This window comes from Hyperoodon ampullatus (genome assembly GCF_949752795.1).
Source record: "Hyperoodon ampullatus genome assembly, chromosome: 12".
Lineage (NCBI taxonomy): Eukaryota > Metazoa > Chordata > Mammalia > Artiodactyla > Ziphiidae > Hyperoodon > Hyperoodon ampullatus.
In genome coordinates this window covers 29,307,573-29,322,682 of record NC_136925.1, presented here as the reverse complement: position 1 = coordinate 29,322,682, position 15,110 = coordinate 29,307,573, and the positions used below count along the sequence as shown (strand labels likewise).

Here is a 15,110-nt window from a genome sequence, read left to right as displayed (position 1 = left end):
GCATATAAATAAAAAAACACTTCTTCTCAGTACAAAAGATAAATTTTAAAAAAGCATCCACGTTTGCAGCCCACATTTCTCTAGCAATGTTACCCATTTTCAGAGCTTTATCATTACATTCCCTTCACATAACACTCTTTACTTTTAGATTAATCTTCTGAAATGAGATGCTAAGGATTTGCATACAGATTTGACTATACAAAAATAGATATGGAATTATTAATAGTCTCTATATGTTTTAATTTATCCTAGACTGGAGTACCCTTGCCTGCAGCAGTATTCCTGGCTTTGAAAGTCATCAAGCTGATTTGTCTGCTCTGGGTTATGATGCCACATGCTGCTATACTGCCCCCTGCAATCAAAGCACTTGCGAAGACAGGTTCCATGCCTTCCTCTACTGAGTATATTTTATAGATTGGCAGTTTTGATCTCCCTCCCCCACCCCAGGGGGGATAATCTGCATCTTAACAGCTTTCTATAGATACATCTGTCATTAAATATGCCATCTCATATCAGCATCCATTTTTAAAGCCAAGTTTTCCCTAACTTTGAAGTGCCACAGTCAAAGTTAAGACTTTTCAGCCAAAATTGAAAATGAACAATCCTGTCTTATACTTCTGAACTGTGACTTAAAGATATATGGCAGGTTCCCCCAAAGTCAAATAAGTCTTTAAAAACTGCCAGAAGGAATGAAAAGTTACCACCAAGCTACCAGCAGGGAGAAATGCTTTCTATCATCAAGACAAGAGTAAAGCATTTTTCTTAAGCTTCCCTGTTCAACTCCCCACAAAACATTGTGACAAATGGATGAGTGCATGCCAAGGAGATGACAGGTGACTGCCAAACAAACAACCTCTGTTTCCACTACTGAGAGGTCATCAACTCCTAAACTCGTTGTGTTCAAAAGCAACAACTAGCCAATGCTGACAGTGTCCATAAAATAGTGTTTAGGAAAACAGCTCTCAATATTCGTTGGCCAGGGTAGCTCAAGTCTGGTGGCTCTGCTAATTTTTCTTCTTTTTTCAGAGATAGAAACACCTCTGTTGATAAATAGAGAGTCCTACACTAAACTCTTTAGTAGAAAAGAGTGGTACCTAATGCAGTGCTAGTACCCTTACTGGAACAGAGCAGGATGCAAAGAACTGAACGTGTCCATGCTCTTAGGGAAGATGCTCCAGGCTGGAATTCTGTGAGCCAGTTCAGGATTGTGGCAAACTATCTTGAGTTCTCTGCAGCTCTCTTGGAGGCCTGCAGTGCCAGCTTCACACTAGTCTAGGGGGTGCATTTCAGCAAAATGTGTGCCGTCAGCCTCCACCCCCAGCTCCTTTAGGACTCTATCCTTGGGGGAGCCATTTAACAGCCAAGTTCATGTCCTCACATGCAAAATGGAGACAGTGAGACCTCTCTCATAGGTTTCAGATGAACAAGAGTACTCGGTAAAGAGGCCAACCATACAGGAAGTTTACTACAATAGTGTAGTAGTGGGGCTTCCCTGGTGGCGCAGTGGTTAAGAATCCGCCTGCCAATGCAGGGGACACGGGTTTGATCCCTGGCCCGGGAGGATCCCACATGCCGCGGAGCAACGAAGCCCGTGAGTCACAACTACTGAGCCTGTGCTCTAGAACCCGCGAGCCACAACTACTGAGCAGGCGTGCCACAACTACTGAAGCCCACGCTCCTAGAGCCTGTGCTCCACAACAAGAGAAGCCACTGCAATGAGAAGCCTGCGCACCACAACGAAGAGTAGCCCCCGCTCGCCGCAACTAGAGAAAGCCCGCGTGCAGCAACGAAGACCCAATGCAGCCAAAAATAAATAAATTTATAAATTTATTAAAAAAAAATACTGTAGTAGTTTGTTTATAAAAATTTCTTGTCACTTTCACAAATGAGTATGTATTGAATATTGAAAAAATAAGTATGAAATACTGAATTAATAAATGAATGAATTTTGTAGTCTGAAATAGATTCCTTATAGTTCTTTTTTCTAATAACCACAATTACTGGCTGGTTTATAAGGTATCAAAGACTTTTTCCTTGTTTAATAGTTTAAGCATCTCCTCTGTAAATTTGCTCCAATTCTCAAAAGACTAAAAACTTTACACTCATAGTCTAATTATCAAAAGCAGTAGGTGTGAGTTCATATGAGTCATTTTTTAAGAGCCAAACTCATTAATATTCCTTGATAAAAGGGACACCATGAGAATATTTACAACGAATGCAAAAATAAACTTTTTATTATCTTTTTTTTTTTAATTATCTATTTTTACATGATATTAAACCGTCCATATTTTGGGAGTGTTAATAATGCTACATAAACAATTAAAGCCAAGAATCTTTCTACTAAATTAGCATCTTGAATAGAAGCATACTTAATCCAGGCATCAAATTAAAACTAGTATCCATATTATTTCTGTCACACTTGAGGAAACCACACAAATGGATGGGTTATTAATATATTCAAAATCCGCAAAGGAAGTCTCAAATTTACAAAATATCTATAAAGAAAAGGTTGATGCACTTGAAAATATAAATTATGTTTATGTCACCTAGAGTGAACAAATATAAACTTGTAATCCAAAATATGTAAAGTATGCACCATGTGTTATTTTAAATAAGTGAACTAATAAATGATGGTAAAATCTACCACAATGCAGATGTCAGCTGACCTTTAAAATCTCAATAAAATTTGCTCTAACTCCAATTCTTCATTCTGTAGAAAGTTGATATCCTGCCTCCAAAGATTTCTGAACGCTCCTAGCAGGGTTAAGTTCTCAAGGTCACCTCTGCCTGTCTCTAGTGTCCTGGTTTTGCTGTGTTCTTGTTGCATCTTTTTCCTCTTTCCTGCCATCAACCAAATTCTTCAGCCATTCCCCATTTCCATAAAGTAGCTTTAATTTTCTTCTCTCCTCTTGGGAATAAAGAAAACGACATATTTCTCGTATTCTTAGATGGAGCAATTCAGCTCACTCTTTTTTCTACCTTCTTTTTCTAGATTCATCTAGACAGACACAAATGGATCATATAAACAAAGACTGTAATCACCATGAGAGGAATCTTAGAGCCAATGGGTGTTTTTTTAACTACTTAAACTACCAATTTTAAAGGCCACTAGACTACTATATTTTAATATGCAATCCTTTCAGAAAACAATGTTCTCATCTAAACCAATGTACTTTAGAGTACCTCCATATTATCACTGTTTCTGTACACTTTTTTTTTTTTTTTTTGCGGTACACAGGCCTCTCACTGTTGTGGCCTCTCCCGTTGCGGAGCACAGGCTCCGGACGCGCAGGCTCAGCGGCCATGGATCACGGGCCTAGCCGCTCTGCGGCATGTGGAATCCTCCCAGACCAGGGCACGAATCCGTGTCCCCTGCATCGGCAGGCAGACTCTCAAACACTGTGCCACCAGGGAAGCCCTCTGTATGCATTTTAACTTTATATTATTGTTTATGTTTTAGAAACTAAACTATAGAAACACAAAAAGGAAGACATTATATAGCTCAGCTCTGTGCCCGAAGAAAGATGGTCAGTTAAACAATTAAAGACAATCAAATGATTACTGATTCTACACAAATCTCCAGGTATGATTACTCTTCTATGTATCATTTACTTTCAGTCATGCCATTTGGAAGTTCTTTTTACAATATAAGCACCTGTTTTGAGACCTTTGTTGTAACTGGTTTGTGAGGTTTCGTGGAAAAAGTATGGTTTTCAAACACCAGAGACACAGAGATCAAATTCCAGCTTTGTCAAATACTTGCTGTGTGATCCAGAAAAATCATTTCACCTCTTTAAGCCTCATCTCTTGAGGAGCAGTGTGAGGGGAAACCAAGTGCTACTTCGGAATAAAGGCAAGTCAGTTTAGGATGAAAGCTTTGATAATTATTTTGGAGAATGTAGGTGATCCGACTGCTTTCTTCAAACCACTGAGCTCTTTTAAAAGGTTTGTAGAATGGTTCATTTCAGTTTGGCTTCCATTTCAGTACAATACTGTAATGGTTTTGTTTTCATCTCTTTCAGATGGAGAGTAGCAAAGGCTGGGGCAGAAGTGAAAACAGAGAAGAAAAAGTAACTGCTGTGGCCAGCTGGTTGCTGGGATCTGAAGCAACAAAGAAGATTTCACTCTTAGTGGAATTCCAGTCCACTAGGAAGTTTTAAGTGGAGTGTCAAGCTATGAAGCCCGAACCCTCTCCCAGGGGCAACAAACAGACCCTCTCCGGTACCCGCTCCCACAACACGACACACTTATTTCTCCCTCAGGCAAACCTTAAGTCCTCGACCCTCACCTAACTGGGATCCCAGCATGCTGAACTCTTCCAGTAGGATCCTCTGGGCTGTTCCCAGCCTAAAAACCTTCCATCGTGAGTGAATCCAAGGATTTTCCCTCTCCAGTTCTCTGCTGAGCACCACCAAAACACAGAACAGAAATTTGCAAACTGGGATACCAGAATTTCGTGGTTTCCAACTTAGTGTGGGCTCTGACGCAATTTTGTTAAACATGTCAGTTCCCTCTGTTTTCTCTCAGCAGCTTTTCCCAAGGCCACTCTCCTCAGGCCCTCTACCTGGTCCTGACACGGCACGATCTCCACAGACAACCCCGCCCCTCCCTTGACTCCATGGCAAGGACCCTCCGCAGGTCCCTCCCTAGGTAAGCCCCTCCTCTCTGAGCTTACCTAGGTCCACATCCAGCATTGCCTCCTGCCCTGGAGCTGGAGGGGTCTCTCTTCTTCCTGTCCAAGACTGAACCCCTCCCAAACTCCCTCTGGCTTCTTCGGGGCCCTGCGTCTGTGGTCAATATTGTTACGCCCCAGACTTATCCCCATTCCTGGTACCTAGGAGCTGCTCTCAGCATTTACCAACCAGAGGACGCCCCTACTCCCTTCACTTCAAATTCACTAATTCCCCTTAGCTACAGATGTGCTTAATGCGCTCACATCCTCAAAAACAGTTCCCTCCTTTGACCCTGGATTTCCTCCGTAGCTACTCTCTCTTCTCTCAGCCAAACTTCCTTCTTTTTCTTTCCTTCCATCTTTCCTCCTTTTTTCTTCCTAAAGCCAAAATGTTATTTATTAATTTATAATGAAAAATACGGGAACTTCCCTGGCGGTCCAGTGATTAAGACTCTGCGCTCCCAACGCAGGGGGCGCGGATTTGATCCCTGGTCGGGGAACTAAGATCCCACGTGCCGTGCGGCGTGGCCAGGAAATAAATAAATTAATTAATTAATTTTTAAAAAAGAAAAAGAAAAATATGGCTGTCACCTGGACTGAAGTATGTGTGTACCTAGAAACAGCACAGTCTCTCCCTGTCGGCCAGAGCACAATAATCGGAAAGTTGCTGGGTAAGCTCAGGTTCAGGGAGCCATGTTTAGATGAAATCCCAGCTTTGTGCAAAGGTGGCCTATGTACCTGCAGCTGTTACTTCCTCAGTCTCCACCCACACCTTCAACCACTGCATTCTAGCTTCCACCTTCTTTCGCTCTCCAGAAACCACTTTCACTGAAATTACCAAGCAGTCCCTGACTGAAACTGCAGAGGAGGCATTCTGGACTTAGATGTCCCCACAGTACTGGACACGTCTCACGCACCCTTCGGCTTCGGCTTTGGTTTCTACACCACGCCTCCTCCTCCGGCCTTGCCCGTCGCACATTCTCAGCTCCTTCCTTAGCTCCCCCTCCTCTGCGCCCTCCTGGCCAGTGCTTTCCCACCTTCTGCCCCTTTGCACACCACCTCTGGCCCCTCTGTGTCCTCATACTCTCCACCGCCTTCTCATCACGCCTGATTTGCTGCCAGAAACTCCTCACATCCATTTGTTCTGAGAAACAGGAGGCAAGGTTCTATCTCTGAGTTTGAGGAGAGTGAGGGCATTACAGCTGGTGAAGGAGAGTGGATGAGACCCTAGTGGCAGGCTGTAGAGAGGGCTTGGGGGCTGAGTGGATACATGTGCCAAGCCTCCTGTCAGCTGGCCTCCTCCCACCGGGCTCAGCTGCCTGGGTACAGGCACAAAGCGAACCATTAGGTTTGCCCAACAGTGTGTGCCTGCCAGAGGGCAAGAGAGTTATTGAAATGGTTGCACCATGAAGCCCAAGCCTGAGCACAGGGAGGGGTAAATGGGCAAGTGGGAAGCAGCCAATGGACCTGAGGCCAAGGGAGGCTGAAGGTGCCACAAACTTCTTAGAAGCCTCTCGTGCCCCTGCACTGATTACTTCCTGCTTCACACTACTTCTGTACCTTGTAAAGCTGTCTATCATCACACCCACACACACCACACACTTTACTGTAATCATCTGTTTAAAAACTGTGAGCCCGGACCTCCCTGGTGGTGCAAGTGGTTAAGAATCTGCCTGCCGGGCTTCCCTGGTGGCGCAGTGGTTGAGAGTCCGCCTGCCGATGCAGGGGACACGGGTTCGTGCCCCGGTCTGGGAGGATCCCACATGCCGCGGAGCGGCTTGGCCCATGAGCCATGGCCATTGAGCCTGCGTGTCCGGAGCCTGTGCTCCGCAACGGGAGAGGCCACAACAGTGAGAGGCCCACATACCGAAAAAAAAAAAAAAAAAAAAAAAAAGAATCTGCCTGCCAACGCAGGGGACACGGGTTCAAGCCCTGGTCCGGGAAGATCCCACATGTTGCAGAGCAACTACGCCCATGCACCACAACTACTGAGCCTGCGCTCTAGAGCCCACGTGCCACAACTACTGAGCCTGCGACCCGCAACTACTGAAGCTTGCGTGCCTACAGCCCATGCTCCACAGCAAGAGAAGCCACCGCAACAAGAAGCCCGTGCACCGCGATGAAGAGTAGCCCCCGCTCACCGCAACTAGAGAAAGCCTGCACGCAGCAACGAAGACCCAACACAGCCATAAATAAATAAATAAATAAACAAACAAATAAATAAATAAATATGTTTATTTATTTATTTATTTATTTTAATAAAAACTATAAGCCCCGGCGTGGGACCTGTCTTTGTGGCTCAGGCATTAGCCTGGAACAAGACTCAGGGAGGTGAGGAAACTTGCTCAGCATCTCCTGGTTGGTCGAAGTGGAGCAAATTTCACACTTGCATGTGCCCTCAATCTGTGACCTCAGAGCACCACAGTCAGCCTCTGCCATGCCCCCATTAGTTCCTAATATGTTGTATACAATTTTTTTAGATGCAAGTAAAATGATATTTGCACAGTAAAGTTACAGCCATTGCATTTTAAAAATGTTAATAATGCTTTATACCGTTCTAATTGTAAAGTCCCTTTAGTAGGTTTGAATAAATTAAAGTTACTTAAAATGGGGCAACACAAACTTCATCTAAATTTAATCAAGATGAAAATAAATATATCTTCTTGGGAGTTAAAGAAGCCCTAACAAATGTTCTTTCATTAGTGAAACACCTGAAAAACTCTTTGATTGTCAGCTCCTAGAGGGCAGGAAGTGTGTTTGCTGAATTATTCTTATTTATCTATGAACCAGCACTGACTTTAATAAAGATGTAGCATTCACCAAGAGAATCAAGAAAACACTAAGTGCTGCTTTTGAGGAAATGCAGTACCATTTGTCTTATTATTGCAGTTTTAAAGCACTAATTTTGTGGATAGCTTCCTATTATCCTGCTGCCATTTGACAAAAATGAAAAGGTAAGTTATTCTGCAAGATGAGCTCAGGATTCATTTTCACTCACAAAAAAAGGATCTTTTTAGTAGTTCACAAACAATATCTTACAATGGAGAGCATACCTTTTAAAGCACAACGGCAGGATATTTAATGCTTATTTTACTTCAGTATTATGAATTTCAAGTAGAAATGATGTGGAGCATTTGTGAATTGGGTCACGATGTCAAATGCTAGAGGAGCCTGTAAAATCTGACTATCTCTAACATCTTAAATTACATGCTAATGGGCATATCTATACAGCCTAGTTTTCTGAATTCCTCTCTGCCTGTCTCCTTTTTAAAACCACGGACAGGTTTCCAGGTATCCTGACCCTAAAATGGACAGAGAGGGGGAGAGGGTATGTATAGAGAGGGAGCACACTGGAAATATTGAGTCCCTAAAGAAACATTCATTTTGTGTTCTGTGGAACAGAAATAAGCTCCCCAAATCCACATCCTATAATCCTTACTACCTTCACCTCAGGCAAAGCTTACAAAATACCAGAAGGATGCCAATGACCCAATCCCCCATCAATTAAACTGGAAATATTTAATTATTTGGTAAAGGATAGGGAATAGCCTCAAACATTTTCATCTGCTCCAAAAAAAAATCAGGGTAACACTTCTAAATCAGAGATAGTCAGGGTGAAATATACCTGTCTTTTTTTTTTTAAGGAGCCCATAGCAACCCCTCCCTATCCCTGGTTAGATTCACAATTGATTTATTGTAAGCTGAGCCAGAGGAAAGAGGCAGATGACTGAAGGTATTAGAAATGTCACTGGTGATTTCCTCTTCTTTCCAATTAAAGGTATTGTACTGTACACAGGGAAGTGAGTTTTTCATCTCAAGTACACAGTAGGGAGAAACAAACCTGAGAAAATTGTGATTGTTTTCATTAAGTATGGTTAACACAGGCAGCATATATTAGTGCAAAAGAAGAACAAAGGAAATGTATTTCCTTTCATAGTAGGGGAAAAACAAAGTGATAGCAGTATGGACTGTAATAAGTTGATGCATTTAATACAACGGAAAAGGAAACATACAGACCCATACATGGAAAGAGAAGTCAGCTTGATACCAGGTTGATAGATCTAGCCAGGCAAACATAAGTTTCAGTGCTTTCTTAAGGCCTCACTAAAGATGGTATTAAGTAGTCGTATTTTGAAGACTACGTAAGGGAAACTCCAGCACGTTTCTTAAAAGCTAGTTTTATAGCCCCAAAATAAAAGTAAGTAAGGAATAATTATTAATCTAATTATGAGAAACATATACAAAATTTAGAAAATGCAATGCAAAATTTAGGAGTGCAGTACCTTAGCAATATATGAAAACTAAATGAGTCAAAGGAAGGGATGTAAGTTGGAATAAAATATAAATTATACTGATTTCATAAATCCATCACTGTTTTGTTATCTAAGTCAAGTACAGATCTGTTCCTTCTAATAGCAAGGATTTATTTGCAGCCAAGTTTAAGGTTTCTTCAACAAATCTAACAGGATACAGTCCTGGTGGATTTTTTCTTAAATACTGAAATGTATACTTAAAGAAAAAGGAATAAGTCACCAGATAAATGAGGCCTTTATCTAAATATATCTACATATACTAACATACACACTCATATCTAATGTTTATTTGGTATACAGGACCAGTAATTGTTGGATACACCTCATTTATCCTTTCTTGGTCCCAACCTTAACTTCATTCATTAATTATTGAGCACTTAAACCCAGACATGAGCTAGGTTTCTTCAATAAAAATCAGTGAATTGCCAATAATTGAGGCACTACCCAGAGCAGCCAAGACTACAGCTGTATCCCTAGTCATTGAGGAGAGCAGAAGGAAACATGGGCAGAGTCCAGTGAATTTACTTTAAGTGCAAGGGGGAATTTTGTCAGAGCAGATGTTAAACTAGAGAAGATTATTCAAGGAAGCTTAGAAGTCTTCACAAGTATACTTAAAAGTGATTGTTTCTTCTGAGTACAAACATCTCAAAGTTACTCTTAGTAATTAAGTTGTTTGATTTTTCTATTCCGCTTTGTCCTTGACATAGAAATTCAGCGAGATCCATCTGGGTCACAAAATGAGTATCCTCCAGCTGAGAGAAGATGCAACTTTCTTCCCTAATAGGCAAACCTTTCAAAGGAGGACATTTGAGGACTTTCCAATAATAGGATTGGAACCACAAGGTGATAATGTGATGTCAATAACACATGCCTCACAGGCTCCTTCTGTACCAGTGAAAAGTCAGCCATGAGGGGTTGGAAGAAGCATGTGGGTGTGAGTGAAACAAGACTGGCAACGAGCAGATAACTGCTGAAGCTGGGTTATGGGCACATGGGATTCATTATACTAGTCTCTCTCCTTTTATCATAATCAAAAGGCTTCAAACAAAACCAAAGACAAAAAAAGAAAGTAAACTAAAATAATCAGAACCCCCAAATAATCAGGAAGAATGGGAGAGTAAACAGGAATAAAGGATTGGGATGGCATGAGTAACTACAATTCGCAGATAACAGAAAAACGTTATTTTATCCAATAACTGAAATCCCTTCCCTCAGTGCACAGCATGGCTCCTACCTGGATCTATTCCCATTGCTTTACTCATCCAAATGGATTAACTGGGCTTTTACTTCACCTGCCCTGTCTTTGATAGACTGGCTCCTAGTCAGGCAGCCCAAGGTGAAAGGAAAAGCCAAGGACCTGGATAAACCACAATGTGTGCAATACAGTCCATGAATATCAAAAACTGACAATCTAAACAATAGAAGGTTTGGTAGAAAAAGAGATGTGATAGGCCATTCATTTCCGTCTTGAAATGTTACTCCACTCATCACTCAGAAAGTCATAGAAAGGTCAATTACCTCCCCATACACTGCTCTCTATAGAATGGTGCTCAATAAATGACCATTAATTAGCTAAAATGGCATCCTTGGCCAAATCGTTCAGATACACATGGTCACCACTACCAAAGCCTGACTTGTCAATTTATGCCACAGTGAAAGTGTTTTGTAATAAATCCAACGTATGAGGCATGTTCTACCTGATATCCAAAGACGACCATCAGCCACATAGCCAGCGTGACAGGAGAGGGACCGGTCAAAGGGCTGGACGAAAGTCCACTTGTTCTTCTTGGGGCAATATCGCTCAACGGTCGGCAGGACCTGGCGCAGTTCATTCCTGCCCCCAGCCGCATAGAGGTACTCATCCATGGCTCCCAGAACGAAATGCTCCCGGCAGTTTTTCATGGGTGCTATCTCTGCCCAGGAATTACTGCGGGGGTCATAGCGACAGGCAGTCCTCACAGCACACGTCCGGCCGCTGGCGTGCTCAACTTCCCCTCCTGCTACAAACAGGAAGTCCCCCATGACTGCCACACAATGGTGGCTCCTTCCCACGGGCATGGGAGCCAGCTCACTCCAGTTGGCAATGGCAGCTATGAGGGCATTCTCCTGGTCCACGGGATTGAAGTACCGAAGTTCCTTGACTTTACAGACCTCACGCTTCTTCCCACCAATGATGTACAGAGTATCTGACTGGAAGCGCGGTTTGGTCCTGCAAGTCTGCCACACGGGCTGTGCGTAGATGCTCTGGTGGTACTCCAGGGCCTCGTTGACGAGAGCTGTTGCGGTTTCACTTGCCTGGACGAGGGGGTGGGACAGGGCAACTGTATGGAGAGTGTCCACATCCATCAGGCCAAAGCGGATGTACTGCAGGAGCTCATCCATGTACTGGTAATGGCAGCTGTGTTCCAGCCACCTCACAGCTAGCTGAAACACAGGCAGGGAGGTGGAGAGAGCACGAAGGTAAGAAGGAGCCGAAGCAACGTGGCACAGAGGCCGGCCTCCATGTATTCCTTCAGACTCTTAATAACACTTTTATTTTTTCTTACAAACCACAGAACACTCAAACATTGTTATACCCAGTTGAGGGATTTTTTTTCCTTTCCACATCAGCAGAGACACAAAAGAACTCAAAACACTATTGGAGAGATTAGGAACAATGTCAAGCAACACGGACAAGACTTAAAGGATCACTTGAGGTGAACAACAGTTACTTTTCAAAGAATGAGAATAAGGTTGTGAAATAGCCTGTTCCCTTAGGTTTCACGCATAAGATGCTTGGTTCGCCCCACCACCAGGATATGTCAACGGTGAGCCATGTCATCAGTTCAAGCAACATATGTCAACCTGTGAGTCAAGGTGCTGTGTCAATACGAGTAATGTGAGAAAATATGTGATCATCTGAGACCACAGGGTGCACTTGAGAGAAAATCAATACGACACTAGTAGCAAGATTTAGAAAGAAAAAGGACTTTTTTCCCCCCCTGCAACTTTTGTAGGTCTATCAGTCAGGAAGCAAGAGAAGAAAAAGGAAGATTGCAACCTAACAATTTATTTTATTTTTTCTCAACTAGTTTTCATCTTGAAAATAGTTGTTGTTTGTATGTGTAAGATACGGGCAATTTGTTAGAGCCATTTTCATAAAAACAGGATACAGAGGAGATTATCTTTGTGTTATGGACACAAGAGCAGAATGTAATCCTAACCTTTTTGATTAGGTCTAGATCTCTTTCAAGAAGGAAAGGGGTAAGAACTTTCGGCTACAGATAAATAGAATTTCTTAAAACTAAAGCAGGTGCATTAAGTCATAAATAACAAAATTGAATAGTAGTTTAGAAAATAATATCAACAAAATCCAATTCATGTTATGGAGCACCTGAAGTAACTTAATTAATGTGACTTAATATTTAAGTTTGGCAAAGCTTTCCACACATCAGCATAGAGAAGTATATCTAATATCGCCAGTCAACATATTCGATAGAATTTATTCTTAGCAGCATCTATATTAAACTAGATCTCCTAAGCAATATAAATGTGGACCTGAAGCAATTAGCATAAAAAAAGTAAAGAAAATACTGAATAATTCTGCTGTGTTTTACTTGCTTTCTGACCAGTGGAATTGGGGTTCTGGGCTTCCTTTTTCAGCTGATTCATTGAACTGGGAAAAATGTCTACGGAGAAGACAGAAAGAAATGTAGTGCCCTCAGACCATTACTCCTTGACAAATGTGAGCTGGGTTTTCATCCTTGTGAAAAGGATCACTAAACTGTCTGAAGCATTAGATGATTTCAGGCTTTCAGAGTTTCTGTATCCATTTGACAAATGGCTCTAAAAGGCAAGGCATATTTTGGGCATGCCTTTTTAGTTTTCCAGATGAAGAGAATGTAGCAAGTGAATTTGCTTCCAATATATACTGAATTGCATCTCTAAATGAATAATGAGTGAAGAGAAATGGAAAAAGAATGTCACTGGTTGCCAGGTAGCCTACGGATGCCACGGAGGCAGACACAATGGAGGGCAGGTGAGTGACACTCTATGGCTGTTCTTTTAGAAACTAGTATTTTTTATTTAAATAAGATACTAACCTGATGAAAAAAAAATTACCTGTGTATGGTAACACAGTAATAATCAAAGATAGTGCAGAAGAAAAATGTCACTCATCAATCACCAAGTCTCTGCCGGAAGTGGAGAGTTTTCCCACAGGCAACATCCTGGTTTTTCTCCACCCTAATTTTAGAAGTTTCAAGAGATGGGTTCCAATTAGAATTCTACAACTTAATAAATGATTTTCCATTCTTTGCCCATAGAGCTTTCAAAAGTTTTCAGGGATAAAGTCATCCCACTCAAGGTTACTCCTTATGCACAAAGTAAAATTTTCTGAAACTTAATCTTTCATATTGCTCCTAATTTGAGTAATTCCAGATGGTACTGCTTTGTTTTGTAAGGAATTTCTTAGCATCCTGATATCCTAATGTTTCTGCATCTTGCATATGGATACTACAGGAAAAAAGCACTGGAGAAAGAGCAAATAAACATTCATGTCTCTATAGCCTCTTTTTATAGCACAGTGCTGCCCATTTAATTACTTTTCTCCTTCCTCATAAATCAGTTCTTCCTATGCCCTAATCAATCTTCTAGCCCATCTCTTAACACTCTCTGATTTAGCTTTATCTTTCTAGCAAAGAGTGTCACTTACTGTATGAAAGATATACAAGCCACAACTAGACTCTGCCTTTAAGAAAATTTCTAAGGAATCAAACTAGCAGTGGAACAGTGACCACTGTTACCTATCTCTGATTCATTTCTGGCTTTCTGTCTACTTATCACCCCTTATGTCACAATATCATGATGGTTTCCATGTTCAATTTCCCCAAATACTATGTATTACAAAATACTTTGTGAACATACATTTAATTTGCATTTTCTGGGATAATGTTTATCTTATTTATTGCCAGTATGTTTAACTTCTCACATTTTTCATATAATTTTCACACATTTATTATTTATAAATATTTTCAGACTATACAAGTCATTCATACTTGTTGGGTTTATCTTTTCTCCAGATCAAAGGTAAATATAACTTACAATTCTGCCAACTTTGAACCAATCTCACCTGGATATAGTATTATTTACAGATTTAAATCCAGTGCTTCTCCAGACCTACTTGAGAACGGACTTGAGGATATGGGGAGGGTGAAGGGTAAGCTGTGACAAAGTGAGAGAGAGGCATGGACATATATACACTACCAAACGTAAGGTGGATAGATAGTGGGAGGCAGCCGCAGAGCACAGGGAGATCAGCTCGGTGCTTTGTGACCGCCTGGAGGGGTGGGATAGGGAGGGTGGGAGGGAGGGAGACGCAATAGGGAAGGGATGTGGGAACAGATGTGTATGTATGACTGATTCACTTTGTTATAAAGCAGAAACTAATAAAAAATAAATAAATAAATTAAAAAAAAAAAAAGAGAATGAGAAGACAAGCCAAAAACTGGAAGAAAATATTTGCAAAAAAACACATCTGATAAAATACCATTATTCAAAATATACAAAGAACTTGTAAAACTCTATTTAGAAATGAATGAAATGGGCAAAAGACCACAGAAGGTATGCATATGGCAAATACACATATTAACAGATTCTCCACATCATATGTCACCTGGGATATACAAATTAAAACAACAGTGAGATACCACTGCGTATCTATTAGAATGGCTGAACTTTGGAACACTGACAAGACCAAATGCTGGCGAGGATGTGGAGAAACAGAACTCTCACTCATTGCTGGTGGGAATGCAAAATGGATACAGCCACTTTGGAAGACAGTTTGGTGATTTCTTAAAAAAATCTATACATAATCTTACCATATGACCCAGCAATCACACTCCTTGTTATTATCGAAAATAAAGTGAAAATATGCCCACACACAAAAAATTACACAGATACTTATAGCAGCTTTTTTCATAACTGCAGAAACTTGGAAGCAATCAAGACACCCTTCAGTAGGTGAATGAATAAATAAACTGTGGTACATCCAGAAAATGTTATTCATCATTAAAATAAATGAGCTACCAAGCCATGAAAACGCATAGAGGAAAGTTAAGTGTATATTACTAAGTAAAAGAAGCCAA

At 41.2% G+C, this 15,110-nt stretch overlaps 1 protein-coding gene across 2 annotated transcripts in view; it reads right to left on the bottom strand.

The window, feature by feature from the left end:
• The window catches only part of KLHL32 (kelch like family member 32), a gene marked incomplete at both ends in the record, with an annotated part of 177,836 nt that overhangs the window by 36,479 nt on the left and 126,247 nt on the right, over positions 1–15,110 (bottom strand). Inside the window, one exon of one of the 2 annotated variants that reach the window (XM_079716580.1) lies at positions 10,683–11,409. In XM_079716580.1, coding sequence (XP_079572706.1) covers positions 10,683–11,409 — 727 coding nt within the window. Of the gene's footprint in view, positions 1–10,682; positions 11,410–15,110 lie in introns of those variants that run through there. The other variant, XM_079716581.1, reaches the window with a different exon arrangement.